The 17,398-nt window shown below is 38.4% G+C and overlaps 1 protein-coding gene across 5 annotated transcripts in view; it reads left to right on the top strand.

The window, feature by feature from the left end:
* Positions 1-17,191, top strand: part of NPEPPS (aminopeptidase puromycin sensitive) — a 109,999-nt gene extending 92,808 nt beyond the window's left edge. For 4 of the 5 annotated variants that reach the window (XM_059878123.1, XM_059878125.1, NM_001193159.3 and 1 more), the window contains 8 exons: positions 1,648-1,782; positions 3,030-3,249; positions 7,951-8,093; positions 8,712-8,768; positions 11,805-11,912; positions 12,392-12,547; positions 12,818-12,865; positions 15,717-17,191. In XM_059878123.1, coding sequence (XP_059734106.1) covers positions 1,648-1,782; positions 3,030-3,249; positions 7,951-8,093; positions 8,712-8,768; positions 11,805-11,912; positions 12,392-12,547; positions 12,818-12,865; positions 15,717-15,869 — 1,020 coding nt within the window. In that variant the 3' untranslated portion in view covers positions 15,870-17,191. Of the gene's footprint in view, positions 1-1,647; positions 1,783-3,029; positions 3,250-7,950; positions 8,094-8,711; positions 8,769-10,709; positions 11,354-11,804; positions 11,913-12,391; positions 12,548-12,817; positions 12,866-15,716 lie in introns of those variants that run through there. The other variant, XM_024980266.2, reaches the window with a different exon arrangement.
* Positions 17,192-17,398: the final 207 nt, after the last annotated feature.

The following is a 17,398-nucleotide window of genomic DNA, read 5'->3' as shown; positions in this document are numbered from 1 at the left end:
TCAATAAGCAATTAAAAAGGGATAGGATTAAAGATGAAAAAAAGAGTAGTCTCTGTATAAAGTCGCATTAACCAAAACATTTGTAGTCTTGCAACTTCAAACTGCCCTGTCATTGTAGTGACATGTTAACTTCAGTGATATGTTGTCATTGTGTGTGTACAACTATAATCAAGTGAGATCAGACATAATAATCAGTTTGTGTCACTGAAATGGGAAGTTCCTTTTAGCTGGTGTTTTAAAGGCATTTCACAAAAATAACAGTAAATATTATTTTTCATCATTCTGTACTCTACCTTTCATAATGAAAATATCTGCTACAAATTTTTCTCCCAATTATAGATTCCTGATAAGAATTATGGGCTTCCCAGGTGGCTCAGTGAGTAAACAATCCATCTGCAATGCAAGAGATGCAGGAGACACAGGTTCAATCCCTGGGTTGGGAAGGTCCCCTGGAGGAGGGCATGGCAATCCACTCCAGTATTCTTGCCTGGTGAATCTCATGGACAGAGGAGCCTGGCGGACTATTGTCCATTGAGTCAAAGAGTTGGACACAACTGAAGTGACTAAACATGCACACATGCAATAGAATTACATATTGTCTCAGCCTTTCATGCTTGCAGAACTATTTCTTACTCTGTTTTAAATATATTTTAAAATATTCTCAGTGGTCTACTATATTGCCATTTGAAATTATAACCTGGAGCATATGTAGCAGTATGAAATTTTTCTTATAAGAGAAAAGTACAGTATGGTTATAATTAGGTAAATAAAGGTATTCTTCCTATAGTAAAAGATACAGGGAATCAAAACAATTACTGTATTAGAAATGTGAAGTGATTTTTAAATACATATAAATAGTAAAATACGTATATCTTATACTGTCATTTTATCATTAAAATATTTTGTATGTAAGTATTATAAAACATATTTTTGAGTGTTGGTAAATAATGCTTTGGTCACTAAGTTGTGTCTGACTCTTGCTACCGTGGAATTTCCCAGGCAAGGATACTGGGGTGGGTTGTGATTTCCTCCTCCAGGGGATCTTCCTGACCCAGGGATCAAACCCTGGTCTCTTGCATCTCAGGCAATCTCCTGAATTGCAAGCAGACTCTTTACTGACTGAGCATAGAAAATAGTGATAGTCAATGATTACCTCACTCCAAAAATCATATGAAGTTGCCTTTTAAGTCCATATAATTCTTTAAAATCTAGGTCCTGGCAGTTGCTATTCTGTTGAGACTCTGGGTTCAGCAGATCAATGTTTGTAAAGGTTTAGTCTTCCTTGGAGACTTTATTATCCAAGAGTTTTTATATACAGTAAATATTTTCTATGAACTGAAAACTATCCACTGAAATTAGAAAATTAGCCCGATTATTTCCTCCTTTTCAGCTGTGTTCTTTCCACTGTCACTCACTTTGCCTCTCACTTATGTCAAGTTTCTGTTTTGTATTGCCTCTGTTTTTATCTTTGACAAGTGATTACTATCTTTATGTGTTGTTTCATTTTATTCCCTGTCTATTAACATAAATGAGCTTCATTGTTTTTCATCCAGGTGTACTAAAGCTAAAACTCTTTTCATATCTACAAAAAACTGATTTAAAAAATAATTGCAACTGTTTAATAATACCTGTTGGATGTCTTTTCAGTTAAACCTGGGAACAGTCGGGTTTTACCGGACCCAGTACAGCTCAGCCATGCTGGAGAGTTTATTACCAGGGATTCGAGACCTTTCTCTCCCCCCAGTGGATCGACTTGGACTACAGAATGACCTCTTCTCCTTGGTGAGCCTCCAGTAGTTTGATGGATTTTGTTGATTAAATGGTTTTGTTTTTCCTGGAATGGCTGACTAGAACATAATTAGAAGAATATAGTTCTTCCTGAGAGGTGCGTGCCTTTGGGACTAAAGAAAATGACTAATTATTAATTGATATGCAAGATTGAACCTATATAATTTTCCAGAAACAAATCTCACTTTCTTAAGCCAGCTTTCTGCAACTGTACATAACCAATCATTTGTAAGGCATAAATTCTTTTCAATAGACACAGACATGAACCTTGAAGAGATTTCTCTATTGATGATTTTTTAAAAATAATTCAGTGATTTATATTTTTCTAAAATAGTGGTTGTACTTTGCTGGGAGACTCTGGAATTTTTTAAACATTCCATTACTATTCAAATTATAATAGCCCATTATCATTCTAAAATGATATTTATATTTAGCTTTGTTCAAGAAAAAATTTAAAGGAGCACTTAGTAGTATTATCTTTATAACTCCAAAACATAGGTTAGATAATTTCTAGATGTCTTTGTGATAAAATTGTCAGATTCCTCCTAATGTTCCTTTAATTGGACTTGAAATTTTCATTCCCGTCTATAGTAACTGGTTTTGGATTCCTCCTTTGTATAAACACAGATTAGCATTGATGCACAAAACCTCACATCTGCTGAGCTCATTGCTGAGAGAGACCTGTCCCAGGAGAGTGGTGTGTTTGTGCAGTTGGCTGCTGTAACAGAAGTTCTTTTTCCTAACTCTGTTAGTTAATTCTGAAAGGGATGAATTTGTAGTACCTTCCAGTTTGTCTTCTTTTAGAAATGAGTAAAGGACAGGCTGAAGTTGACACAGTTTGCAGCTCCAGTTTAGAAAGCGCCTCTGTCAAAAACCAAAGCCCCAACTGTTTTTGTACCTTTTCTGACAGTATGAAAATTTTCAAAAGACAAACAATACCAAGACCCTAGAAACTGAATAGAAATAGGAAGTTAACTGTTCTCTTTCTTCTTTGTTCTTTCTAAATTGGTGAAATTTTAACATTTTTAAAAAGTAGCTGTTTTATAAATAGCAAAAAAGTAAGGAATGTCATAATACAGTTTTTACTTTATAAAATTCTACAGTGTTCTGAACTTATATAGTCTAGTCTCTTCCCTAAGGAATGACTAATTAGCATAAGACAGTGCCAAAAATGCATGCTTGTGCTTTTTGTTTTGTTTTTGTTTGAAGATTAGATTGATTTATGTTTTTTCCTATCCCAGGCTCGAGCTGGAATCATTAGCACTGTAGAGGTTCTAAAAGTCATGGAGGCTTTTGTGAATGAGCCCAATTATACTGTATGGAGCGACCTGAGCTGTAACCTGGGGATTCTCTCAACTCTCTTGTCCCACACAGACTTCTATGAGGAAATCCAAGAGTTTGTGAAAGATGTCTTTTCACCTATAGGGGAGAGACTGGGCTGGGACCCCAAACCTGGAGAAGGTAATGAATGTACTAAATGCGGAAAGAATTGATCAGAAATTGGTCCTTTTTACCTCAGCTATTTGCTGTTGTTGTTGTTCAGTTGCTCAGTCATGTCCGACTCTGCGACCCCATGGACTGCAGCACACCAGGCTTCCCTGTCCTTCACCATCTCCTGGAGCCTGCTCAAACTTGTGTCTATAGAGTTGGTGATGCCATCCAACCATCTCGTCCTTTGTCGTCCCCTTCTCTTGCCTTCAGTCTTTCCCAGCATCAGGGTCTTTTCTAATGAGTCGAAAACTCAGCTGTGGTTAACAGTAACATCATCTTTGTATCTACTGGACATTACTATGTATTCAGCTAACTAGAAATTAAGACTTAGGACTTTTAAGCCTCCTGGTGAATTTACATGGGTAACCAACATAAAAACAGTAGTATGTGTATTTGTTGCTAAATATGATTTAAGCACAGAGCAAATGGTGGAAATAAGTCTTGTACAGAGTTCCAAAGGCCCATTTTTAATCAAGAAAAGCTAAAGGGGATTTTGGATTATTTTGTTGTTACCATAAATACCAGACACCTGTGTACGACCTGAAATGGTGTTGAGAGACACAGAGGCCAGTTTTCTGCGTTAAAGGAGTTATTTGCTTTCTACATGTGTTCTCTTTATTTCTGTAATCATGTATTCTTTTGCTATCATGTAAATGTTAGGAATAGTGAGTACAGGCTTTAGATATATTTTCTACCATATGCTAATAACTGAATGTTGTATTTCCTCCTGCCCTTCTTGTTCTGGGAGTCTTTTGCAATAAGAATAATAGTAAAAATTGTCTAGAGCTCTATATCTTTCTTCCACTGATTCAGCAAGCACTTATGCACCCAGTAAATACCAGGTACTACACTAAGAGCTGGTAGTATAACAGTGAATAAAAAGTTGCCCTGTGTGGCTTTCATTCTGGGGGAAGACACAGCAAACAATTCAATAGATAATATTTTAGGTGGCAGCAAGTATCATGAAGAAAAAGTTTAGGTAAGGTAGGCCAGGAGTAGGAGTAATAAGCCACTGTTTTATAGGATAGAGAGTGGACGGGAAAATGCAGGAAAACCAGTGAGGTGATATTTAACCATAAGCCGAGACCTGTAGAAGAGAACTGTGAGGCTATGTAGTAGGGAAATGGTCCAAACCGAAAACAGCAAGTACAAGAGACCTGAGATAGAGGCATGCTTAGGTGCTCAAAGAGTAACACGGAGGCTGGTAAAGTCAGGACAGAGTAAGTGTGGGAGAGAGGAGGGTGAGAGCAGAGCAGCTCCAACAGGACCTTTGGGACTTTCACATTTAGTGGTATGAAAAACTCATTTGGAAGTCTGAAGCAGAGGAACATGACTTGATTTACTCAGCCGTGTGAAGAACAGGCTGCAGCGGGGGAGGCAAAAGAGGAAGTAGGAAGACAAGTTAGAAAGCTGTTTGAGTAATGCATCTGGATGCTGCCTGCGACTAGCATTTGCAAGTAGTAAATTCTGGGTATGTTTTGAGGGTGGAACTAAAACTACTTGGTGGTGGCCTGACTGTGTGGTGGAGAAAGAGGGGAGTCATCAAATTTTGGCCTGAAGAACTGAAAGAGTGAAGTTATCATATACAGAGACAGGGAAAACTTCTGTAGAAGCAGGTTTGGGTGCAAAAGGGAATCAGGAGTTTCATTTTGGACATGTTAAATTTGAGGTCCTTTTAGACATCCAAGTAGAGTACCATGCCTAGAGGTGCAGGCTGAGTAGTACATTTAGTGCGTAGATGGTATTTACAGCCATAAGATTGGATGAGACCACCTATGGCTTGAGTGTAGGTGGAGAAAAGAGGTGTGAGGACTGGGTCCTTGGGCAGTTCAGGATTCAAAGATTGGGTAGAAGAGGGGGAATCAGCAAAGGAGACTGACTGGCCAGTGATGTAGGAGAGTTAGGAGGAAGAGGAGTGTCCTAGAAGCCTTAAGCAGTAGAGGGGGAAAAGCAATCAACTGTGCCAATACTGTACCAAGTCAGGCAGAATGATGATGAACTGGTGGTTACATTAACTGGGTTCTATGGCATGATGGAAGTCCACGAGGACTTCCCATCCTCAGATGGTAAAGCATCTGCCTACAATGCGGGAGACCCGGATTTGATCCCTGGGTTGGGAAGATCCTCTGGAGAATGAAATGGCAACTCACTCCAGTACTCTTGCCTGGAAAATCCCATGGACAGAGGAGTGTGGTAGGCCACAGTCCATGGGATCACATAGAGTCACACATGACTGAGCAGCTTCACATGGCGTGGTGGTGAACACCACCAGAATGGAAGGAGAGGAAAAGGAGGCAGCTTTAAAGTTTTGCTAAAAAGAAAATCAGATAAAAGGGACTAGGAGAGAGATGTGGGACCAAAGAGGCACTTTTTTTTTTTTTATGGTGGGGAATTTTATAATATGTCTTTGTTGATGAAAATGATACAGTAAAGAAAAATTCATGATGTGAAAGAGAGAGGTAGCTGCTGGAGTGATGGCTGAATACTTGAGAGGAGTTGGCTTTAGGTTGTAAAACAGCAGATCCCTAAGAACAAGACAGGAAGTAGATGGACACAGATGGAGGTAAATTGATGGGTGTTGCACTTTTCTTTCATGATGATAATATGTGAGACTTCAAGGGCTCAAAAACACCTTTTTTAAATAGGGAGAATGTCTTCAGTTTTCCAGTTTTACAGATGGAAGAATCAAATATAGCAAAATAATAAAGATTCTACATCAACACAGCAAATCAGCACCAGAATTATAAATTGGTTCTTTTAAGAACCTTAACTAGTCTCTAGTTGTGTTGTCTATTGATTTCTTATGGTTTCCTTAAACCTTCTATGGAGTTACAGTTTAAATACAGCAAAACGCATACGTTCAGTTCAGTGACTGGACAAATGCATACCACATTTCCGTCACCACAGGAGGTTGTTCTGAAGTTACTTCCCAGTCAGTTCCTGCCACCCCCCTCCCCTTCCACCCCCTGCAGGCAAACGCTATTCTGACTTCTTTCACCCTAGATTAATATAGTCTCTTCTAGAACTTTATATAAGTGGGATCATAATATATATTCTGTTCTTTTATCTGGCTTCTCTCAGTATAATGTTCTAGAGATACATATAGGTTGTTCATTTCTTTTTATTGCTGAGTGGTATTTCATTGTATGAATATATCACAATTTATTTGTTGTACTGTTGGAATCTATCAGTTTGTGTGCCAGTATTAACTTTTTTTTTTAAGATATAATCAATATACCAAAAAATGCACCCTTTTAAATATACAGTTCAGTCTTTTCTCACAGTGCTGTACAACGACCACCACCACCACTATCTTAATTCTAGAAAAATGTCTTTACACTCAAAAGAAGCTCCATACCTGTTGGCAGTTACTCTCTACTCCCTGGCAACCCAGTCCCAGGCAACCACTGATCTGATTAGTGCCTCACAGATCTGCCTGTTCTGACATTTCATATAAATGGAATCGTACTCTGTGTGGCATTTTTTATTTGGCTTCTTTCACTTACTACAGTATTTTCAAGGTTCACCCGTGTTACAGCATGTATCAGTACTTCCTTTTTATAGTCAAATAATATTTCATTGTATTGCATGATTATACTACATTTTCTTTGTTCGTTCATCAGTGTATATATGCTTGGATTGTTTCTACTTTTTTACTGTTATGAATTCATTTCTCCAGAGTGGAACTGCTGGTTCATACTCTGTGTTTATTAATTCCTCAAAAGGAATTACTGGACTTTTTTTCAAAGTGCCCACACCATTTTACATTCCTACCAGCAGTATATGAGGGTTCTAATTTCTCTCCATCCTTGCCAACACTTGGTATTGTCTTTTATTTTAGCCATCCTAATTGGTTTGAAGTGGCATCTCATTGTGGTCTTGATTCGTATTTCCCTAATGGCTAATGGGGAGAAGGCAATGGCACCCCACTCCAGGACTCTTGCCTGGAAAATCCCATGGACAGAGGAGCCTGGTAGGCTGCAGTCCATGGGGTCACTGAGGGTCGGACACGACTGAGCAACTTCACTTTCACTTTTCACTTTCATGCGTTGGAGAAGGAAATGGCAACCCACTCCAGTGTTCTTGCCTGGAGACTCCCAGGGACAGAGGAGCCTAGTGGGCTGCCGTCTATGGAGTCGCACAGAGTCGGACATGACTGAAGTGACTTAGCAGCAGCAGCAATGGCTAATGGTATTGGTTCATGTGCTTATCAGCCACCTGCATATCTTTGGAATAATCCATCAGATTTTGATTTAAAAAATCTAAGATTCCAATTTAATCTCCCTGGCATACTAGTTCTGTATGTGGCCTTCCTCTAAATTTTGGGTCAAAACTGTATGATCTAAGTGTATTCCTTCCACACATAATTCTTACAGGTGTAACTACCTAGATAGAATATTTAATAAATATTTAAATAGATACAGTTGGCATTTAATAAATATTTAATAAATACAGTTGGCATAGAGTCAGCGTATTTGCCTATCTTAGTGTGTTACGTACTTCATTCTTATTGTTTGATAAATTTAAGTGTTCTCTCAAGTACTAAGGTAATTGATTTTGTTTGTTCAAGATTGTAGGCGTGGTCTAACACAATTATACAATATCCAGGTGGCATATTTGTAAAAACTAAGCTTTTTAAGTAGTTCTGTATCTCTTTTACTTCTCAATCAGGTCACCTAGATGCACTCCTGAGGGGCTTGGTCCTGGGCAAACTAGGAAAAGCAGGACATAAGGCAACATTAGAAGAAGCCCGTCGTCGGTTTAAGGACCATGTAGAAGGGAAACAGATTCTCTCCGCTGATCTGAGGAGTCCGGTAGGCTCATAATAAAGTACTTTGATTTCTAGGTGTCTGCATCATTCTGTGTAGTGTGGAATGTATTTAATAATAACCAAAAATGACCTAAAGAGTCTGCTTGCAGTGCAGGAGACCTGGGTTTGATCCCTAGGTTGGGAAGATCCCCTGGAGAAGGGAATAGCAACCCACTCCAGTATTCTTGCCTGGGAAATCCCATTGACAGAGGAGCCTGGCAGGCTACAGTCCTTGGGGTTGAAAAGAGTCAGACATGACTCAGTGATTAAACAACAACAAAAATGACCTAAGTAGACCTAAGTATTGACCTACAAATCATGCCTAATTCTCTTAACACACACCATCTAGGGAGCCTGTAGGCAACATCTCATTTGTGTAGTTTCTCAGTCCACACTAGGGTACTAAAAGGTGATTATCGGTGCACAGTCTCCTGTGCTCTGCTGTTACTACCTGCCATCTACCTTTCTGGTTGTTCAAGTGGGCTCTTAGATTGTTGCCATAATTTCTATGTAATATCCACACAATTTTTTTTTTAACTTGCTTTCTGTCTTAACATTAGAATATTTGGAATAAGTTACATATAATCAGATGCCTTCTTTTTTGTTCCGTATTCTCTTGTAGGTCTATCTGACTGTTTTGAAGCATGGTGATGGCACTACCTTAGACATTATGCTGAAGGTGAGTAAATTTGGAAAGGGCTCCTATTTTCTGCTTTTGAAGTTGAATTGACACAGAGAGTATGACCTTGAATGGTTTAAAAAAAAAAGTCGTAACAAAAGAAATATATGCTGATATGCATACTGTAGGCATGCATATATTTAGGAAGCTATAGGAGAAATATCTGGAGAAGGCAGTGGCAACCCATTGCAGTACTCTTGCCTGGAAAATCCCCTGGGCGGAGGAGCCTGGTGGGCTGCAGTCCATGGGGTCGCTAAGAGTCAGACACGACTGAGCGACTTCACTTTCACTTTTCACTTCCATGCATTGGAGAGGGAAATGGCAACCCACTCCAGTGTTCTTGCCTGGAGAATCCCAGGGATGGGGGAGCCTGGTGGGCTGCCGTCTATGGGGTCGCACAGGGTCGGACACGACTGAAGCGACTTAGCAGGAGCAGCAGCAGGAGAAATATCTGCTCATCTATACTACCAATACAGATGCCAAGTCATCTCATTTATTCACTTTTATAAATCACAAGTTTATGTATCTTAAATCTTAATACTAAAATGTTAAGTTAGATTAAAAAGTCCAGTTCTTAAAAATTTTCCCATCAGTGCAAACTTACTCAGGGTTCTGCCCATTTTAAGTTTATTTCTGTGCTTAGGAAAGGGATAGATGAATAGGTGCCTCAAGGATTTGGTCTAGGCTGGTGCCTCTTATGAACAGACAGAAAATTAATTCACTTGCTTTCATAGCCTCTTGTAGTTTCCCAGGGTGGTTGGCATATAATTAAACTCTGACTTAGAAAAAATATATATTTAAAACTTTCCATGTCCTTATAATGGCAGTGATCTGTTCGAAAGTCCTAATACTGTAGAACAAGTGCTGTCTCCAGTCTGTATCCATGCAGTTATTAGTCTAACCTGGTTGCATTAGAGGTGGAGGGAGCTGATTCTACTTATCAAATAAAACATGCAATACGTGCCTAAATACCCAAATCATCCATCAGACCCATTCATTAAAAGATCCACACTTAGGGATCTTAATCAGAATACTTTTCTGACCCCAAGTGCATCACAATTACAAATCTAACTTCTGGTATTTTAGTTTTAAACAAATCGTATTTAAATGACTAGAATGTTTTAAAAATACACAAACTTTATTTAAGAAACTAAATTGCAATTGTATTGCGTTAACTGCCTATGTTGTATAAGGGTTTCCTTTCTAATAACATAAAAAATTATACTTTGGGTTTACCTTTCAACTAAATGACATTAAGGTCTCTTTCTCACTCTTAATATTCTGTGAACCTGTGCACTATAAATCATGCATTTCTTTGCATGTGAAATGAGATAGTTGGTATATTTTGTCTATTCCATAAAGATATGGGAAAAATAAGGGTTCTGAAAATTTCATGACAGGTCGTTTGACATTTTCATGTCATGGCATACGTTTAAGAATTTATACCAGTGTGTTTGTTTAATAAGAGTTTGCATCTGCTTAACACAAGGGAGCCCACAATGATTCAACTTTACTATGCAAAGAGCTCTAATGAAGGCAGAATCAGGGTTCTTCAGGAAACCAGTTAGGAGAGGTTGGGGAGGGATGGACTGGGAGTTTGGGGTTAGCAGGTGCAAATTATTATTATATATGTATAACTGAATCACTTTCTGTACACTGAAAACACAACATTGTAAATCAACTATACTATATAAAATTAAAGGAAACAAAGCCAGTTGATGAGAGATGAGGAGGATTTTGTGTAAGAATAATGAAGCAGGCTAAATAACTAATACAGAGTATATTTGAAATGTAGTGTTATGGTGCCATCTAGTGGACTCCTATAACAGGTCCTCTTGGGGGTGGGGTGGGGAATGCTTCCTAAATGCCAGAGTTCAGACCTTGAATATTAGAGCTGAAAAGGACCTTAGAAATCATCTGTCCACCCCGCTCATTTTACAGATGGGGAAACTGAGACCTGGAGAGGTTAAGGACTTAGTCAAGATCACACAGCTAGTTAGAGGCAAAACTGGGTCTAGAACCCAGGTCTTCTGACCTCCTATCTATTTTACTACACTGCTGCTCAAAAGAGTCCAAAGGAAAGGAAGAGGAAACTGGGAGCTGTGATGGGGTCTCCAGACACTGGTCAGTGTTAACTCTTCAGAGGGAAAAAAAAAAGGTCAAGAGAGTCTATAAATTAAGTTGTCTTAGAGAAGTATCTCATATACATTTGAAGTTCTAATTTTTAAAAAACATAATAATGTTTTGTTTCTAATTATGAAAAGAGATTTTGGTATACTCACTATGGAAGATTTAGAGGCTAGAAAAGTATAAAGAAGAAAATAGAACTTACTTGTAATTTTAAAAAGATCACAAATATAGCATGTATAATATGGTCTTATTCATGATTTGGTTAATGTAAATATAGTAATTTTTTCTTTATGCTTTTCTATTTTCTTAATGCTCTGCATTCATAATACTTTGCAGTTAAAAATGTGATACTGCATAATCCTACTGATCAGAGACCATTATTAATGTTAACATTTTGATGTGTTTTCAGGGTTTTTGTCTCCCCTTCTCATTAAATTTTTTAAAATTTAGAACCATTTTGCTTTGTATCTCTTCTTTCAGTTAATATATCAGTGGCATGTTTATGTCATCAAATATTCTCAAAATATTACTTTCAATAATGCTTCCTGTATTTTTTAACTGATGAGTTGAATTGATTTCCAGTGGTATTAGTAATGATCATTTTGCCTATCTAACATAGAACATTGGTCAGACATCAATGAATAAAGAATTTGGTCATGACGGGCTCACCCCTTAGATCCTGAGGTTGAACTGCTCAGAACTGATGACAAGCTATTTATGTAGTGAGCACTTAACACTTAATGACTTACTCTAGGGGCACAGGACAAATTTAGTGCTCAAACCTCTTGAAAAATATTCTTTTGTTAATTTCATATCCTGCAATCTTAGCCAATGAGAATGTAAAGCAAAAGTTTCACCTTATTCAGGGAGAAATTAATTGTCTCTTTCTGTATTTTTTCACTATAGCTTCACAAACAAGCAGATATGCAGGAAGAGAAAAACCGAATTGAAAGAGTCCTTGGGGCTACTCTTTCACCTGAATTGATTCAAAAAGTCCTCACGTTTGCACTTTCAGTAAGTTACAGTGAAAACTGCTTTTAGAGGGAATTACTACCAACTGATCTATAGCAAGTGTCCTTGATTCAGTATTCTCTTGATCTGTCTTAATCCTAGACTAAAGGCTTCCTCTTTCTTGAAAAACTGGAGTAAGCTTTTGTTACTAGCCACTGTATTTCCCTCTAGCGGTAAGAATCAGAATAGTTGGGAGACGAAATAAACTGTAAGGTTGGCACATCCCTGTGCCTACTTCCTGGCTCTTCTTTCTTTACCCTAGAGCAGGTATCTATTGAGCAGCCATCTATTGTACCCATCTCAGTGCTTCATTCTCAATTTGGCTGATCTGTAGGTTAAACATTCTCCTCTTTGCTAGAAGCTTCTGGTGCCAGTTATTCCTGAAACAAGAAGGGGATTACTTGGGTACCTCAACAGCATTTGCCCTTTCTGGCATCAGACAATATTCTGGATACGCTAGACTTATAGTTCTCTTTTTTTAGGAAGAGGTACGTCCACAGGACACTGTGTCAGTAATTGGTGGAGTGGCTGGAGGCAGTAAGCATGGAAGGAAGGCTGCTTGGAAATTCATAAAGGACAACTGGGAAGAACTTTATAATCGATACCAGGGAGGATTCTTAATATCTAGACTAATAAAGGTAGGTGAAAATGTTTGAGTAGTTTGCTTATCATGGATATTATTGACAGACATTCATGATTCATTCAACCCATAGATTATTGTCTTTGCTTTTTAAAAGTTTCCTTAAGTAGTTACTAGCTTTACTAAACAGTTTCTCCATAGCCCATCCTGTACCCTGTAGAATAAACTGAAGTTGGGAAAGAGTGGAATGATTTGTTTTTATGGTAAATGGAAGTTTGTTCCTAACCTCTTAGTTGTACTTACTGTTTATAAACCATTGTTTTTTCAGCTATCAGTTGAGGGATTTGCAGTTGATAAAATGGCTGGAGAAGTTAAGGTAAGGAAAATACAGTTTACTTTTCACTTTTATTTCACTTTTATTATTATTTTCAATCCAGAAAATAAAAATACTAATCAATTATAATCATAGATTATTGGGGTGATGTACTTTAGTAGTGTCTCCATGTTTTTCTGGGAGAAAGGATAGGTTGTATCCTTAAGGCCTGAAGAATTTAGAGTTGGAATTATCTTTGAGGGCATTGAAGTGGTTGAAAGAATGTGGACTTTAGAGTCAGTCAACCTGGATGTAAATCTGTGCTCTGCCCCTTGTTAGTTGCGTGACTTCAAGCGGGCTTTTTAAACTCTATGAGCCCGTCTCCTCTTCCATAAAATGAGGTGATAAGATGTCTAGACTAAGTAATATAGGGGGCCTGGAACATAGTAGATCTTTCATATTAGTTGTTTTTCCCTTCTAATACCTTTCAGAGGTCTTTTATGTGCACAGAGAGACAAGATGAGTACGTAGGGACTCTACTCCTAGCCCTTTAAGTGTCACTTCCACTTTCATTCTTGAAAGCAAGAAGGTTTCAGGGGTGGATTTGGAAATTCTGAGAGCTATAATGTTTGGTTCACATTATGAGTTAATTTACTCAGTCACAGGTTAGTACATAACAGAGAGTCTAGATCAAGATTCAATATTATGCATTGTATTATGTAAATAATCACTTTATTGTAAAGGTAATAAATATTCCTGAAGGAGAAATACATATAATTAGTTCAAGGGGAGGCCAGTGGCCAAGTTAAGGCTAGTATAAAGTAGAGGCCTGACTGAAGAGGGCCTTGTAGCCCATATGAAAATGCTCCTAAGAATGGGAAGCCCTTTTTGAAATGGCTTATAAACAAAGGGGTGACTTAATCTGGTTTATATGATAAGAATTTCAATCTGGCTGCAGTATAGAGAATGCAATTTGGAAAGGGGAGATATTGGGAAGCAAAAATGATAAAGTAGCTTGGAGGAGATGGAGTAATGAAAGAGATTCAGTTCAGTTCAGTTGCTCGGTCGTGTTCGACTCTTTGCGACCCCATGGACTGCAGCTCGCCAGGCTTCCCTGTCCATCACCAACTCCCAGAGTTTACCCAAACTCTTTTCCATTGAGTTGGTGATGCCATCCAACCATCTCATCGTCTGTCGTCCCCTTCTCCTCCCACCTTCAATCTTTCCCAGCATCAGGGTCTTTTCAAATGAATCAGTTCTTTGCATCAGGTGGTCAGAGTATTGGATTTTCAGATTTAGCATCGGTCCTTCCAATGAATATTCAGGACTGATTTCCTTTAGGATGGACTGGTTGGATGTCCTTATAGTCCAAGGGACTCTTCAAGAGTCTCCTCCAACACCACAGTTCAGAAGCATCAATTCTTTGGCGCTCAGCTTTCTTCACAGTCCCAACAACTCTCACATCCATACATGACTACTGGAAAAACCATATCTTTGACTAGACGGACCTTTGTTGGCAAAGTAATGTCTCTGTTTTAATATGCTGTCTAGGTTGGTCATAACTTTTCTTCCAAGAAGCAAGCATCTTTTAATTTCATGGCTGCAGTCACCACCTGCAGTGATTTTGGAGACGCAAAAAATAAAGTCTGTCACTGTTTCCATTGTTTACCCATCTGTTTGCCATGAAGTGATGGAACCAGATGCCATGATCTTAGTTTTCTGAATGTTGAGTTTTAAGCCAACTTTTTCACCCTCCTCTTTGACTTTCATCAAGAGGCTCTTCAGTTCTTTGCTTTCTGCTGTAAGGGTGGTGTCATCTGCATATCTGAGGCTACTGATATTTCTCCCAGCAATCTTGATTCCAGGGCTTGTTTTGTTAGTCTTTAATACAGCCAGTATTTATTGAATGTTTTGTCTGTATTGTGAACATATCTGGGGGAGGAAGAGGGAAGTAGTCAAGGGTTTCTTATATGTAAGCAGTGGTACTATTTGTTGAGATAGAATGAGAAGTCTTACTCAGGCCCTAAGAACCCAACTGTGATAGGAGCCTTGGAGCAGGAGCCATTGTCATCCATGTCAATAAAGTAACTGATTTCTAAGAGGTTTAGACTTAATCTGATGAATTAGTCATTCTCTCTTATAGACCTGTGATGACTCTTTCAAAGGAAAGACCCCCCCGCCCCCCGGTCCCCATCCTTTTGCTGGTTGATATTTTCTATGAAACCAGGTGTACTTCATTAGAAAATGGTTTATTCAACCTTTAATCAATAAGCACTGCAATAATTACAATGAACTCTGAAGTAGTTTACTGTATGAAAATGTGTCTATAAATTTTTAAATTATTAGAATATGGCAGCAATGTAAGTTTCTTAGTTTTATTATCCCTTACAAATTAATCTTTATTGGAAGTAGCCAAAATGTGTTGAATCCTTAACTACTCTCTGCCAAGTATTATATTTTCTCATAGATGATAAAACAGAGCAGTTAATTTACTCAGTCACACTTTAGTACATAATGGGGGCTAGATCAAGTCCCAAGGCTGATTTCAAAGTCTAGACTTCAAGTAGGTTTTTTTAACCCCTGTGAATTGGGTGATAAGATCGTCATTTAGATGAAGTAACACAGGGGGCTTGGTCCTTGATAAACGTTCTGTTTTGTTTTTTGCTGCTTGGACAATGAACCTTAAAGAATATAGGTTCTTTCTCTGTGATTAGGCTCTTTAGCATATAATACATTAGGGGAAGAATCTGCAGGTCTAAGGTGCAGCTTGTTTTCTTTTAGCCTGGCAGTGGTCAGTTTTCATGAGTGAAGCTTATGAATCCTTCATAGACGGTGGGTATTTTTTCATGACCTGTGATATTAGCTTCTTACTATTGCTAGTAATGATCCTACATTCTGGATTGTCTCATGCCAGGCTTTCTTCGAGAGTCACCCAGCTCCTTCAGCTGAGCGTACCATCCAGCAGTGTTGTGAAAATATCCTGCTGAATGCTGCTTGGCTAAAGCGCGATGCTGAGAGCATCCACCAGTACCTCCTGCAGCGCAAGGCCTCGCCGCCCACAGCGTGACCCTGAGCACACCGCCACTGCGGTCCTGCTTTGTGCAGGGAGAAGGTGGGGCGGCTGACAGCTGATTCACACGCCAAGAATTTGGAGTCTTCTTTCAAGCCAGTGGGGGTTGGACAATGAATGTAGTTAACTGGTTCCTGCTCACACTCCAGAATTAAATTCTATTGAAAAAGGAAAATCAGCAATTCAGCAAAAAAATAAAAATGTAAATATGATAGTAATAAAATAGAGCATAACGAAACTGTGAAACTTCCTGAAGCCTTGTCAGTGGTTAAAAGTATTTAACACTCTCCTGTTAATGACAGATGTTCTGTTTTTATAACCTACGAAAAGGAAACTAGAGGCTTCTGTAAAGAGGATTTTTGTGAAGTGGGTTCTCCAAGCAGCCTACAAGCCAAGTGTCCATTGCTGGGAATGGTTAACATTAAAGGCTGATAGCTGGTATAATATAGAGTCTGTGCATAATCTCAAGTGGGGTTTCTTGTTTTTTGTTTATTTGGCATGGGGACTGATCAGGAAGATATATTTTCCTGCATAACTCAATCTGAACCAAGGATTGTAGTTTTCCTCCTTGCCTTCCCTTCTGTGTGACCCCTTGGCAAGAAAAAAAAAAAAAAGTTTGAAAAAAACAAAACCTATCCTGGTCTGGGTTTTTTCCTTCCCTTAGTTCCATCCCAACCCACCACCCCGGTGTCCTTCTTAGAGATAAATAATAAGGAAACATCTTTTATAGCCACATTAAATAAGAGAAACTGATATACATTATTTTTTCTTTCTTTTTTAAGATGACTTTTAAGAATCCTGAAATGCATATAGGTGAGACAATAGAAATGAAAAGTTTTCAGCCAGGCCTTTCTGAAGGAGTTATTCTGCTAAAAATGACAGGCCAACTGTTGACCCTCTTTCTGACAGTATCAGCACTGGCTTCTGGTTCAGTTCGGCCTGTAAGAAGTCAGTGGTTGCTGATGCAGGGCCCATGTATTAGTGGTAACTGATTTAAAAAAAAGACTGTAAGCCTGTGTGTGCCACTCTGCTTCCACAGTGTATCCTACTAACAAGCCTCACCAACCTAATCCAGTGACTTTTAACTCTAAATCTCATTCCTTTCCTCTTTCCCTACTTTTTTTCTTTTCTTTTTCTTTAAAAAAAAAAAATATTTTTGTGTGTTATTAACAGGAATTCATATTTGGTGTGGCTTAACTGTATTTCAGAAGGTCATCAGATTGTGAGACTGCTTCCTTGAAACATTTTTGTGCTATTGTTTTAAAAAAATAATAATTAAAAAACAGTTGGCGTTAATAAAAATGTCAATGTGAAATTGATGTCCTGATGTCCTTTATTCTCTTCGGTAAGCAACTAAAACCTTTTCTGTCATTCAGTAGGATTATAAGAAGTTTTACTACCATAGGGGTTTTTTGAGTCTAAGAAAATCCAGTGGCTGAATTTCTAATGAATAGTACCTAGCCAGAAATACCCTAAGATTCCTCCTAAATTACTTCTGGATTAACTCAGAAACTTCTTATAGCTCC

The sequence above is a fragment of the Bos taurus genome, chromosome 19 (assembly GCF_002263795.3).
Source record: "Bos taurus isolate L1 Dominette 01449 registration number 42190680 breed Hereford chromosome 19, ARS-UCD2.0, whole genome shotgun sequence".
NCBI lineage: Eukaryota > Metazoa > Chordata > Mammalia > Artiodactyla > Bovidae > Bos > Bos taurus.
Note: the sequence above shows the minus strand (reverse complement) of the source record. Positions and strands in the feature narration are given on the sequence as shown.